General features: G+C 41.2%; 1 protein-coding gene across 2 annotated transcripts; it reads left to right on the top strand.

Moving 5' to 3' along the window:
• The first annotated feature begins 1,889 nt into the window (after positions 1-1,889).
• On the top strand, positions 1,890-13,420 carry LOC147137647 (synapse differentiation-inducing gene protein 1-like). 2 transcript variants are annotated; one of them, XM_086049599.1, is made up of 4 exons: positions 1,890-2,242; positions 6,351-6,819; positions 12,328-12,465; positions 12,934-13,420. In XM_086049599.1, exons 2-4 carry the CDS (start codon positions 6,403-6,405, stop codon positions 13,090-13,092), a joined length of 714 nt encoding a protein of 237 aa, XP_085905725.1. In that variant the 5' UTR covers positions 1,890-2,242; positions 6,351-6,402; the 3' UTR covers positions 13,093-13,420. The 2 variants fall into 2 exon arrangements, with proteins under 2 accessions (XP_085905725.1, XP_085905726.1); XM_086049600.1 differs by lacking the exon at positions 1,890-2,242 and adding an exon at positions 2,257-2,392.
• The last annotated feature ends 1,327 nt before the right edge of the window (positions 13,421-14,747 follow it).

Here is a 14,747-nt window from a genome sequence, read left to right as displayed (position 1 = left end):
TGTCTTTAGCCACAGGTGCTTCTAATCAACTGAGCTTGTTTACCTGCCGGTTGAGTAGAAGCACCTGTGGCTAAAGACAAACTGTGGAAGGGTTTTGACTTTCTGGACCTGGATTTCCCATCACTGCTTACTTACGATGAAATGTATTCACTCACACACACTTCTGAAGTGTTCTCATACACACTACTGCTACATTATTACTCACACTTCTGAAATGCTCTCCCACTACCAAAACACTCTCATCGCAAACTGAAACGTTCTCACGAACACTACTGAAATGCTCACATTCAAACTACTGAAATGCTCTCACACACACCAATGAAATGCTCTCATTCACACTACTGAGACACTCTAACACAGGCTACTGAAAAATGATTCACTAACACACCACAGAAAAAGACTCATACTCAGTACTGAGAAATTATTCACTCACAAAGTCAAGTTCTCACATCAGAAGCACTGACCTACATTTACAATGTAAATTTTGATAACCATTCCATTTATCAATTTAATTTGATCAAAAAACTGTGTCTTGTCCTCCATTCCTGAAAAATCTCTTCCAGATGACAATGAATCTACAACATCCCCATGATTTCCACAAATGTATTTTGTTGCTGTTGTTTATTTCAACGCTGGGAATTAAAATTCTTGGGATTCTGCTGCAGAAGGCTGATGAGAAGATGAATGGAGGAAGAGAAACTAAATGGTTTTGACCCCAAGCCCTCCACCTCCTCTCCAGCCCCCACTTTCAATATCCGCGTCCCTCGAGGGAGCGGTATCCATCATGGAGACGGCAGGGCTGTTATGACACGTTGCGTGGCGCTAGACGCACTCGTGCAAAATGCAGCCCCATGTTCCTGCCGTAAAGTGTCCATCAGAGCCTCCCAGTGAAAGTGACAGAGCCTTGCCTTTGCACATTATTAACGCCAGATGTTTTTATGAGGCTGAGCAATGCACAAGAGTGCTCTTCTGCATAAGATATGTGTCCACCGTGCGGCCGACGATCACACTTCGTTTTTGGCATCACATCACTCTTCCTGACTGTGTTTAATCCACACATTGTGGCCCTTTAAATACTCTGATTATGTCATAATTATTCACTGGCGGCAGCCAAATAAATTAGGATGACGGATTAATCTATTTTGCCACACATCTCCTTGCGGGCGATTTATATGAATGTTGTGTAAAGTGTGTTTATGGTGATAAATGGTGACGTGAAACCATAAGAAGCTTTGCAGAGGATAATGTAAAAGCACAACCAAATTGGCAGGCACACGATAAATGCATGGGATTTGTGTGTATACATATATATATATATATATATATATATATATATATATATATATAGATATATATATATATATATATATATATATATATATATATATATATATATATATATATATATATATATATATATATATAGATATATATATATATATATATATATATATATCTATAGATATATATATATATATATATATATATATATATATATATATATATATATAGATAGATAGATAGATAGATAGATAGATAGATAGATAGATATAGATATAGATATAGATATATATATACACACACACAAACATATTCATTATTTTTTTAGATTGTCACATTAATGCAATGTCTGTAACGTGGAAACACCATTCAGGTGAAAATGAGAAAATATAGTGGAATATACGAATGTATGATAACAAAATAGACAATAAACGAACGTAAACTTGTACTTTAGAGCGTGATTAAAGGCTATTTTGCCACCTATTGGGGTGTGCGGTGGAGGGGGCATTCTTGGCGGCGTTAACTGTTGCAATTTAGTCGAAGGAGCTCATCCACCCCCACCCCAACCTGTTCCACTGAGCACAACGCACCGATGCGTAAAACTGCATCCAACCCATGATGCAACAGCAGGGGATGAGCGGGCAAATGCGCGATCACCTCCAGTCGAGAGTTGACATCCTCGCGAACCGGCAGGCTCGTAGAATCACTTCACCCTAAATAGGTCGTGATCGGGATCCTTCTAAGCCTCTCTGGTCTGAGTGTGTGCGTAAAATGGAGCTGTGCGCGGCGCGCCGCGGCACACTTCTGTCGCCCAACGACGGACAAACTTGCTTTCAACGAGTGAAAGCTGCGGCGTGCATGGCGGCTTCCCCCGAAGTGATGATGTGAAGTCACAAGCGGCCGAGTCAGTTGAGCGGAGGAGGGATGCTGAGCGAGGCTACGGGAGGACATTTAAACCAAGGTGAGAGACTACTACTGTACTCAGCATTGCTTGTTTCCAGCTGATTACAGCCTCGAGATGCGTTTTTGTTTTTGTTATTGCAGTTTAACAGGTGTGATCTCGTCTTTAGTTTCATTCTTGAAAAGTGTGCTATGGATGAGAGAAAAGGAGGTAAATAACCAAATGAGAAGATGAGGAGTGAGATGGTAGAGAGAGGCATGTATTATTCATAACTGAGGAGTACACATACCTTCTAAGTGCACATCTTCTGGTGTTTTGATTAATTATTAGTGCATGTGGGATGGAGGTTTTCGTTGTCTAATGTAGTGTGTAATGGAAGTGTGTGTTATGTCCAAGATAAGTGAGGATGTCTTGAGCGCACGTGTGTGTGTGCGTGTTCACATTCACCCACATCGTTTTCCACATCATTCACGCTTGTCCAGGCGGAACATTTGTGTCTCGTCCTGTTATTGTGTTGTGCGCTGAGGCCACAAGCTTGGCTGCAAGCATGCCGTCACACATGCAAACACACTATAACAGTGAAATAGGCACTCATTATATGCATCCCATTCTACAGGATGTTGGTACTGCTTTTTCTCCATAAACGAAGCTGTGTTATAGGCTTTGTTTCCTATTCTCCCCTACAAAAAAGAATCCCCAATGTGTACATTTTATTGGCTTACACCCATAACAGCAATGCAAGCAATTTGCTACTCAATTGTGTGATGCAGCTACTTTAGGGGATTTATGACCTTATCTTACTTTCCAAGGGTGTTTCCAGACCCTTTCGGGGCCTCTGGCAAGAAGGCCCATGCATGAAAGAGCCCCCCCAAAAACAAAAAGCAAAACAAAGAATAAGCAAAAATACTGAAGACTGAAGATCACATTAAAGTTGCTCAGGGCTCAGATAACGACCAATCATGGCTCAGCTTTAGAAAACAGGTGAGTCTTGATTGGTCAACTTCGATGTCATCTTCAGTCGAGTGACAAAATGGCCGCCCCTTACATGGCTAAAAATGGTTGCATTTTGCTGGTTAACTTATATTCCACAAATGCAATATTAATCAGGTCCACGAGTTGAAACAAAGCAATATCATTAATGTAAAATATGAGTTAAGCAGCAAAATCCTTTTGTTTTTAGCCATCTCAGGGGGCGGCCATTTTGTCACTTCTGTCGAATGAAAACGACATCACAACTACACAGGGCTCAGGTAACGACCACTCATAGCTAACCTGTTTGTTGAAGCTGAGCCGTGATTGGTCATTACCTGAGCCCTGAGCAGTTGTGATGTCATTTTCAGTCGGCAGAAATGACAAAATGGCCACCCCCTGAGATGGCTAAAAAGGGGCAGATTTTACTGCTTAACTCATAATCCACAAACGCAATATTAATCAGAGTGCTATATTTCAATTAGTAGGCCTGCATAGAACATATTCTGGCAAAAAAAATGTTTGGGTTGACTTTCACTTTAAATAATACTACCACTTTTTTGTGTCATTGTGCTTTTTATATATGATTTGAATGAATGCGTCTTTGATCGCAGTATGCAAAATGACGATCACTCTGAGTGGCTTTTAGTTAGCGAATCAGTGCATGAGATAGAAGTAGACTACTCGATAGTCAGAGCTGGGCCTTTTACTAAAAATGTGCAGTCCGTTTATCGCCTTCCGCCTACAGCTGGGGTACCCTTCCGCCATCTGTTTATCCGGTATTTTGTCTGAGCGGACCAAATAGTAATCGTCTATAGGCCGGTCCGACTATCATTTTAAACGGGTCCCATTAGCGTTTCTGACTACCAACTTCAAGAAAAAAAAACAGTGTATTTGCTTCAAAAATATACAAACAAACTGACTGAATCATTGTATTCTATTTTTTGAAATCATCCCCACTGAGTGGCACAGTTAAGGTGAGGCACACAAATGATATTCCATGATAGTTTCAGCAAAGCTCATGAAGCTTAAAGAAATAAGTCAGTCCACTGCTTCATGGGTGTGCACGCAAGTGCATGGGAAATGAATGATGCCTCTTCAGCCACATTCTGTCTCTGATTGATTGTTTTTCCTCAGACAATGTGGCTTAAACATTAAATCAGAGGTAGATTGGGTACGAGATTGTACTAGACAGAGCCAGAGAGGACATTTTTTTCCCACAGGTCACTTCACCAATGCACTCCTGTCAGGTTTACTTTGTTTAGTGACAGTTTTAACAAATGTGACAAAATGGGTTTTTCAGAAAAATTGCAAACTCCTCTTCTAACTAACTCCCTTACAAAGGTAAATACAATTTAGCTGCTGTAATATAAGAGGAAATAAAATGTGACTAAAGTAAAATTACTCACCTTTTTTGATGCGCGACTGAAGTGGGGACAGGCAATTGCTGATAGGCTTAATGCTTTTTAATATTCTTAACTGTCACACAAGAAAGAACGCAACAAAGAATTTACACAAAAAAACACGGCTGAATTTAGGGCCTGGATCATTTTATAATTTGTGTCGGCTTGCAGTGGCTTTCACTTAACCTAATTCGCAATAAATTCAATTTTCAGTTCTGTACTTATCATTACTTTTTCCTCTTTACCATCAATGGTACTCTTCTGTGGTGGCATCACAAAAAAAAAACAAAGAAGTAAAACACATGTGGAGGTAAAACTTTAGGTGCTGAGCTGAAGTCTCATGAGATTTGCTGGCATCTTTTGTGACTTTTTCCAAGCTTCATTGTATACTATAATACTAGTGGGTGGATATATGGTATGTCTTTAATCATATATTGTAGTTGTTGAGCCGTGCTCGTAAAAATGACTCAGCAGACAATGCAATCCGAATTCAGCGCCTGCATATGACCATTGTTTATCACCGTGGAGGTTGTTTTCCGTTACATGTTGATATGAGTATGCGTGTGCGTGCGTATTTGCTCGTGTGTGGATGTGTATGAGAGGGAGAGAGACAAACATTGAGCAGATGGTGATTTTATTGCACAGGATGGTAAGAGTGTGTGCGCTGAATATTGACAAATAAGGAGAACCTTTATTTAGCCAAGGCCTTTTACAGTTGAAAATTCTTACCGCACACCACCAAATAAAATGCTGAAATAATGAGGATTTCGTCTGAATCTACTTAAAAATTTACTTACGCGGTATGAAATCTTGGCTTGTTTATTTACCGGTAGTATTGATAACAGTCACTCTGTTATACATGATATGAATGGCGACAGAAGCATACAAATGTAATTGTACTTTCTGCCAACTACTGGAAGAGCATTTAATGATTCTACTGCTGTCACTATACATCATTGTCATAGATAGATGAGACGTGCGACAGAAATTTCACCAAGCACACATGATCACATCGGCTGGCAATCACTGTCCGAGAGAACATTAGACACCTTACTCCCACATGCCGTCACAACACTGAACTCACAACAACACAAACACTTGTTCAATTACTGTTACTCTTTTACATGTGTTAGATTAGGCCTAATAGGTACATAATTAGATTGGTGACTAGAACTAGGCCGCTGCGACCTTTCTCCTTGCTTGGCCTTCTTTATGTACCTGTACCCTTGCACACTTACCAGTTGAAGCCAGTAAAGACTATGGGGTCACACACATGGAAGATCCCAACACAAATTTTAGGTATTGCTGCGCTCTTATGTGGGTGTGGCTAGGACACTAAAAGAATAGACATAACTTTGGAGAGGAAAGACCATCTTCCGCATCTGGCAGAAAAAGGCTCCATGGCCGTGTGTCAATCTTTGTGGCATCCATTTAACACTGTAGTTCAATTGGGAATTTACAGTCCTCTGGTAGTTAATGTTCATGTAGGGAGCATCAACGATAAAGCACTGGCAAAAGTTCCTCAGAACTTTTCAATTGGTATCCGGATCCCGGCACCATTCCTCACCCCGCTGCTATTATTTATTTAATTTGCCTTATAGTGCCATTTGCACTGCATGGCGTAGTCAATTATTTTTCTATTCTATAATGTTAATAACACAAACTTACAGTTGCACCTCCAATTTCATTGTATCTGTGCTGTACAATGACAAAGGCATTTTACTGTATTTTTATTTTAAGATGTCTTTGTCAACTTTTATCTACCTTGTAAATGTTTTTCATTTGTATTATTTCAGCTTTGAGACTGCCTAATTCCTCTTGGACTGTAACAGTGTGAGTAGGATCACCATGGAGAGCCTCAGTGAGCTCCAGAATCCTCTTCTGGACAAAAGCAACAAGCACCTAGTCCAGGGTTACCATGGCGACTACCCAAGCCAACAGCAGCACCAGGGCGGTCTCGCAGGTTACCTGTACAGTGAGAGCCATGACGAGCACAAGTCTCAACAGTTCCTGGATGCCACCTCGCTGCATCTGGCGGTGGAGGCCTTCTACAAGCCCGACTTCATCCTGGGCAAGGACGACGTCAGCCTGCACAGCAAAGACTCCAAGAGCGAGAGCTTTGAAACCACCTTCACCGAGAATAAGGACGCGGCGCCGAGTGACGCCTGCACGGAGAAGCAGCTGAACGGCACGCAAGGAGAGAAAGACGTGAAGATCCAGACGGTGTCATATGAGGTGGAAGATGAGCAAGCTCCCGAGTACGAGGTCAGTCACAACATCATGTCTTTTGAATCTGACAAAACAAAAATCTGAAAAACAATCAATCCATACATCCGTTTTCTAAAGCGCTTGTCCTCCAATAGCTGTTTCCCAGCCTGTATTGAGCCAAGGCAATACCATACAAAAATGTCACTAAATATATTCAGTTTTTGTATGCCCTAGTTTTCGTATGATTTAGTTTTAATTCGTCAAAATGTTGTCCAGGTTCTCGTACCTCGAATCACTTTTTGTCCCCCCAAAAATGAGACCCAGCCATTTATTTCCCCAAATCATGACTGGGTTTGCCATTGTTTCTTGTTGATTAAGCGTCCTCATACTGCAAGTTCATCAAAAGCATTCTCGTAGTTGTGTAAAAAATTTCAACAGACGACAACGTGTGTTTCCCAATACAAGCTGCGGCGTAGCACATCCACTCAAAAGTCAAGGCAGCAAAATAAAAGGGACAAAGAAAGTGTTGAAACTGTTATGATACTTCTCTGCTTTTATTTTGAAGGCCTGAGTTTTGACAGGTTGTGTTATGTTGATGTCGTCCCAACTTGCCCGAGTGTTAGGCTTGGAGTTAGCCAAGCAAACCATGTCAGGAATTGAGGGATTCTGTGGTGCTGGAGGAAAAAAGATGGAGGATCCTAATGCAGAGAAGCGGGGGGTCTAGGGGGTGATCAAGGTGTGCAGGAGTCTCCAAATGAATGTATTTTCCAAAACAAAAAGCCAAACTAAGCACAGGGACAAATAAAAAGCAAGAACAGTATCTGACAGAAGAAGAAAGATGTCAAAAGCAAAATAAGTAGGTTATTTTTCACAATCATTAGGGGTTTAAAAAAATCGATGTGTGCTTATTTTAAAGGGTATAAGATCACAGGTAGAAGTGAAATGTCAGTTCCTAATGAGACAGTATACATTTTCTGAAGTTCACTGGCTGCCTCGGTGCACAGGGATAGAAGAATACTGTGCGCGGAGTCAGTTAGTTCATTAACAATAAGTCATAAGGGGTCAGCCCATCTCTGTCCAGGCGGGCAGCCATGGGGATGTTTTGTCATTTACATTATTTTAACAACCTAAGAGACCAACGGAGCCATTCGCACTCATTTTGCATTCCCGTCTCCTCAGAAAGGTCATTTCACAAGTCGTTCAAGTTTGCTGTGAACTCCCTATGCTTTATAATTGCCATTCGCGGTTCTCTCCATCCGGGCTATTGTTCTTCGGGATGACTTGCGCGCTCATCAAAGAAAAGTCACGAAAGCAAAGCGGCAAAGTCATTTCAGATGTGCTAGAAATCTCATTTCAGTCACACACCCTGATCAGACCGCTCCTTTTGCTCTGGCGCACAGATAGAGATGTAGCATCGCTACTAGTAATGCAGTTTGTGCCTTGCGTGCATTACAAGTCCCAGGAGCAGGTGGCCACTGGCTCAAGTTATTCCCTGTCAATTCAACCGAGTAAATTCTTCAGACAAAGTGTGGGCGAGTAAAAGTTGCTTTTCCAGCTTCTGGTGTGTCCACTGACCTTTATCTTTAGTGTGCAATAGCACATAATGCCAACGGATGATATACTATATTTGTAGTTCAGCTCGGAAAACATGAATGTCTTTGTTTTTGTATTATTGCTATTTTTTTAAAGCAGAAATCAACCCGAACATATTTTTTTCAAGAATATGTTCTTAGCAGGCCCACTAGTTGAAACACGGCATTCTGATTAATATTGCGTTTGTGGAATATGAGTAAAGCAGCAAAATCCACCCCTTTTCAGCCATCTCAGGGGGCGGCCATTTTTTCATTTCTGTCAACTGAAGATGACATCACAAGTGCTGAGGGTTCAGGTAACTACCAATCACAGCTCAGCTTCAGAAAACAGGTGAGTTTTGATTGATCGTTACCTGAGCCCTGAGTAGTTGTGATGTCATTTTCAGTCGACAAAATGGCCACCAGAGATGGCTAAAAACGGGTGGATTAACTCTTATTCCACAAACGCAATATTCAGAATGCCTTGTTTCAACTAGTGTGCTTGCATAGAACATATTCTTGAAAAAAAAAATGTTTGGGTTGACTTCCACTTTAATGTAAAATGCTTTGTTATAGCTGTAGCTGTTAAGAAATGCGCGATAAATTGTATTGTATAAAAACTGTAATATTCCAAATGTTTGCTGACCCAGTCATGTGGAGGACCCTCAAATGACTTAATATGTCCCTGCATTGAGTACTTATGATGGCAAATCCTTTTGTGAGTGGTCAACACCAAGTTCAGCTTTGGTCAAGTTTGCTTGATATTGTCCCAATATGTCACCTACCAGCATGTGTTTGCAAAGCTTTTCAGACTGACAATTATGATGTGTCACAACTTTTGTTATGACAGTTCCACCTTGACAGAATACTGCACTCTATTGAGTGACATTGTAGTTAAAAGCAAGCACACTGTTGTATCCCAGAGTCCTGCGGCAGTATTTGCTAAGTAAGGATGACACGTGTCTTGACAAGAGGGCGATCGTATTGGCAAACAAACACAGCGGGTGTGTGGCTCCAGTTAGTGTCAGTGGCCTCGAAAGCACCAGTCACTCAGTTCTTATCCAGCGCGACTCACTAGATAAAGGTAGATTAGGGCTACTGTGTGGCCACTGCGTTATTCATGGGGTGTCACATCATGGAGTGGTTATGAGCATGCAGTCGCCGTGGTGATGAATAACAGCCGCCAGTCCAGGTGCAGCGTGTTCATAAAGCAGATAACGGGCAGCTTCGTAATCTTGTCTTGGCACAGGGGCAGTTGTTGGGAAACAAGTCTGGATGATTTAGTGCCGTGCTTCAGTGTCTAAATAAATAAGACTCATAGTCATGATGGACCTTATTTATCGTGTAGTCGGATAGAAGGTGACATTTGCTCGTCAATATTCTTGGACAATGTGTCGCACGTGGTTGATTACTTGCCTTCTCACTGACTCTTTCCAAAATATCTCGAGAAAATACACACAAGGATGGGTAGAAAAGGCAACACGGGGTAGGCGGAGTCAAAATTCGAAGCCTAAACCTCAAAATTGGAAGGCAGGCATTCTAAACACAGGGTTCACCATGCTTCCGCCCTGCATGTAAGCTCCAATACCAAATAAATAAACTGTTTTATTTATTTTATTCAATAACATAATAATCAACTCATTTACTAAACTAAACGTAATTAAGTAAGAATTCTGAAATGCACTAAAATATATATATATATCTTTTTTTTTAAACTGTCAATTATATGATACCTGTTTTAATGACTTGGCACAATGAAAAAAAACGTTTGTACACATAAAATATTTTCCCTCTTTTATTAACTTGGACTGTACTTTTAGTGGGAAGAAAAAAACTCACGGAATACAGTTTTGCTACAAGCTAAGATAAAGCTAGGCACAAACAAGAAACTGGGAAACAAAATCAAATCAAAACAATGTCCTTTATAAGCAAAGCATGACAACAAAATGCTCAATTAGCTAATGATACCATGTGAAAAAATACACTTGACCTGAATTTGTTTTGGACACTAAGGATGTCTTTTTCTCAGAATCAGTTGTCATCATCCCTTAAAACTGCACTCTGCAGGATTTTGAGTTTCAAATCGCCACTGCCACCTGCGGCCGAAAAATGAAATTGCACACTCCTTTCAAGTTTCAATCTTTTTTTTTTTTACTTGTCATGGTTTTCCATTTGTTTTTTTGCCTTCCTCTGAGAAAATGTGGGTGTCTGGGGAATGCATTATGGAAACCATTATGGCGAAATAATAGCTTCCGGTTGCGACTCTGTGGACGAGAACGAGCATGACAAGAGTGCGGGGAATTCGAACCCGATTCCAGTCTGAAAATGATTTTCCAGAGGCTTGCAAGCGTACCCATTTTGAACAGCTAAAAGCTTAATCTGCTACGTGTGAGTCATAAATGCTCAAATGAAAAGGCAATTGTAAAGTTATTTTCGGGCAAAATCCTGCGCAGTGCAGCTTTAATGCTCCCTCGTTCATCTTACTCAATGTTGACAGTGTCCCTGTCTTATAACCACGCTTGACTTTACCTCTATTTCCGTCTTTGTGTCATATTCGCGAAGTTGAAAAAAGTAACAAGCCTATTTTAACAAAGTAAGGAGTAGAAAGTACAGGTATCTGTTTTCAAATGTAGCGAGTATAAAATTCTGGAAAAACAAATACTCCAGTGAAGTACAGACACCTGAAAAATGTAGTATTTATTCTTCATGTTTAACTGTCTAATTAATAAGGCGACATTGATCAATAACAGGTAGTTGATTGTACACCATTTGAGGGCATGAACCCCCCTGTGGTATTATATCTTGGGAGTGTACAGTATCCACTCTGTTTTGCTCCCACCTTGACTGATGGCTGCAGTCAGTGGAACTAATGAAAGCTGCTCTCTACTTTCTATTGGCGCAATCCTCCAATGTATGTGCAGGACAGCTGAGCGAAGCAACGTCTGCGGCCTCTTCAAAGGTCACGGCGACATTCGCGTCGCCATCCTCATTTTGCTCGCCAAGCTCCGATCGATGTCTGTCTGTCACTAATTAGCCCCACTCGGTCTTTGTGAGTCTTTACGTGTCGAGCCGTATGGTGCCACTGAGGATGATGACGGCGACGGAGGGGCAGGGGGAGTACGCCGGAGAAGCAATTTAGCACATAAATGGCACTGTCCTCTGGCTGTGTCCCTGTCACCTCGCAGTGACGGAACAATCCGTTAATCCGGCCTTATCTGTCAGCCCGCTCACGGCATAGTTGACAGGCTCCAAATCCACTCCGGTGGGCTAAGCACTTCCTGTGTTGCTGGCCCAGCAACAAGGGCACGATGGACTCTTTCGTCCAGCGACATCACTTACTAACCTGTCGTCAAGTGTCTGTCAGTGAGTGGTGCTAACTCACCACGCCATATTGTTTTCATATCATAACAGCCATTTTGTGTGGGCGGGTCATTATATTGATTGAGATTGCACGCTTGCTTCCTCCCATGTTACAAAAACACGCGTTGCTCGGCTCACTGAAGAGTCTAAATTGTCCAAAGGTGTGAATGTGAGCGTGTAATTGTTTGTCTACGAATAATGTATTTTTGTTCACCTGTCTATGCCGGCGACGTAGAGCGATAGGCAGGATAGTTAAATGCTCTTCCAAAAGATGGCACAAGTGACAATTAAACTGTGTATCTACCCGGTGCCATTCATACAACAGAATAATAGCTTTGTGTTCACCTAAACAGGTGCAGCTGACTTCACAATGAAGTCAATTTGCAAGTAAGAGGAGATCATTTTCCCAGTTAGGGCGGAGGTGTGTTATGACATTTTGCTAATGTAAAATGTAATACTCATAATGAGTTAAGTATTTTTTACTTTAAGGTGAAATTTCTTAACCTGGCCCTCTGAAGTGAAGTTGAATTCAGTTACGCTAGCAAGTCAACGCTTGACTGCTCGTACAGTACGTCCAAAAACTCGGGCACTCTATGCGATGATCAAACATCCTGTTCCTGGTGTCTTCTTGCAGAGTGACAGCTCCAGTGATAGCGAGAGTGAGGACAACTTTCTGGTGCTTCCTCCTCGGGACTACCTGGGCCTGACCATCTTCTCTATGCTTTGCTGCTTCTGGCCTTTGGGCATTGTTGCCTTCTGCTACTCTCACAAGGTATAAAGATGTCCCCCGTCATGTCATGACAACCTGTTCTTGCATTTCGGGTTGGTTTGCTGACCCACATACCTTCCTCCCGTTCCGCATGATTGATTATGTTATAGTGGAAGCAGCATTTACACTGAACGGCTAATGATAATGTGTGATGAATAGTGAGTCGTTGCAGCAATTAGTCACAACTTTGCAAAGCACGGCGTACCTTGAGTGTTTCTCCCAGTATAACCACACAGTGACAATTACAATGGAGAGCATATTTTTTCATAGCTCGCAAAAACACCCAAACAAGCCATTCGTCACTGTCAGAGCCATGACCTAATTGTCATGGCAACAAATGGCAGAGAAAGAGAGAGAGAGATTTCTTGTTTTCTCTCGGATAACTGTGGCCCAAAACACCTACTCATGCACTCACGGCAGATGATGACTAACTCATTTCACTTTGTGATTTTTTTTTTTTTTTCCTGTCAGACCGGCAAGGCCGTCGCTAAGGGAGACTTCTCCAGAGCGGGAATGAGCTCCAGGAGAGCCCTTTTCCTGGCTGCTCTTTCCATTACCATCGGCACAGGAATGTACGTGGGGGTGGTGGTGGCTCTCATCGCCTACCTGTCCAAACCTGGACATGTATAACACTCACAATAAAGGCAGACAACTAGGAGGAGGAGGAGGACGGACTTCATCACCCCTGCGGGCTGCTGGGTGTCAAAGAATAATCAGAGGAAAGGAAGAACAAAAAGGGATTTCGGGACTATTTGGACTCTATATTGACCTTGAATTTTGGGGATGAACGCTTCCTAAAAGAAGAAAGGACAGAGCCTCCTCTATAAAGAAATCTTTCCCTACATAATTTATAATTCATGTATTCCCTCTCGATACAATTGCAATGTCAAAAATGAACTTTTATATTGTCCAGAATAAGAAATAAACACTCTAGATTGTCTTTGAGTATACAAAAGCTGCTGAGCAGTGGTCACGAGAGATATTTGTGTTTATTCTGTACTGTACACTAAATAAAATAAACCATTTTGGCATGAATAACTAAATAAACATTTATTTATTAACTCATTCAATATCAAAGACATATTTGTATGTCAAGACATATAAATATGTCCTGAATGATTTAAACGTCACTCTTACAAATGTCCCCGCGCTCCTCGTGAGGATAAAGCCGTATAGATAACGGATGGATGAATACTACAAATGTCATACATCTTCTCCACCTGGTATGTCTGTGATGTCTTAAGTAGGGATGTTTGTGCAAAGAAATTTAAGCAGTGAACAAAAAGCTGCCAATTAATGTATTCACTAATATTAATTCTCCCCCAAAAAGAGAAGGAGATATGGAATAAGGCGAAAAAGGTGAACTAATTGACTGTTTAATACAATGAAATCTCCAAAGTCACTTTTCCATGATGCTGGTTTCATTCCAGGTTATTCTTGTTTCTCAGCTATTGCTCCTGTAGGAAATAATGTAAGGTGAAAGAATTTCTTCCAGCCTCAAAGTGTGATCAAACCTTTATTAACAGTACAGTGAAACCTTTTGTCATGGGGGATATGTTCCAGCCACACCAACTACAGTATAGGTAAATCTGTGATTTTATTTATTTTTATTGTTTTACACCCCCATGCACTTTGAATACATTTAAACCCACAACGCACTTATTTTAAACACTGGAAAAATATTTGAAACACAAAAGATTGCAAGCATAAATGAGAATTAGAATATACTGTCAATATTGCAGCATTTGTGCATGTGCATGTCCCTTTAACTGGCAGAACATGTGACATTGGCGAGTCTGCATGTGAGTGTCTGGGTGATAGCTGTGTCCGAACGCGGTTACTGCACGAGTGTGCTCTGCGTGTGTCATTGTTTTACTGTTCTTCCGACGTTCAACAAATAGCTGAAAAGTGCATTGGAAACTGTGGCTCTCCTGGCATCACAGTACACAAAACAATTTGAAAAAAAATCATTGCTTAAACATGAGTGATGATGTACAAGCAATATGAACCACTGTAAAATAAAACTAAAGTAAAACTAGTCAGTGTTTGAAGGGGACTGACAGGCACATGGCTGACACCAACAAAGTGTTACCTTTCTGTGGTTGCGTCACAAAAATGTCAAAGAAAATAACTAAGTGCTTCTTGAGATTATCCTTTATATGCTCACTGATGAAGTCTGACAAGGAATTACTGATGATGGTTGGACCGTCAGTATTTTGGGGATTGAACCCCAAATTGTGCCACGTTGAGGTTTGCATTATGTACCACCAGTGTGTGTACCACTA

The sequence above is a fragment of the Filicampus tigris genome, chromosome 13 (assembly GCF_054856515.1).
Source record: "Filicampus tigris isolate MCC_2025a chromosome 13, RoL_Ftig_1.0, whole genome shotgun sequence".
In the NCBI taxonomy this organism is placed as follows: domain Eukaryota; kingdom Metazoa; phylum Chordata; class Actinopteri; order Syngnathiformes; family Syngnathidae; genus Filicampus; species Filicampus tigris.
The sequence above is the reverse complement of the archived record's forward strand: the minus strand, read 5'-3'. Positions and strand labels throughout refer to the sequence as shown.

Coding starts and splice junctions, on each gene's coding strand:
- LOC147137647 (XM_086049599.1), top strand. CDS start 6,403: ATGGAGAGCCTCAGTGAGCTCCAGAATCCTCTTCTGGACAAAAGCAAC. Junction 6,820..12,327: donor AGCAAGCTCCCGAGTACGAG/GTCAGTCACAAC, acceptor GTCTTCTTGCAG/AGTGACAGCTCCAGTGATAG. Junction 12,466..12,933: donor CCTTCTGCTACTCTCACAAG/GTATAAAGATGT, acceptor TTTTCCTGTCAG/ACCGGCAAGGCCGTCGCTAA.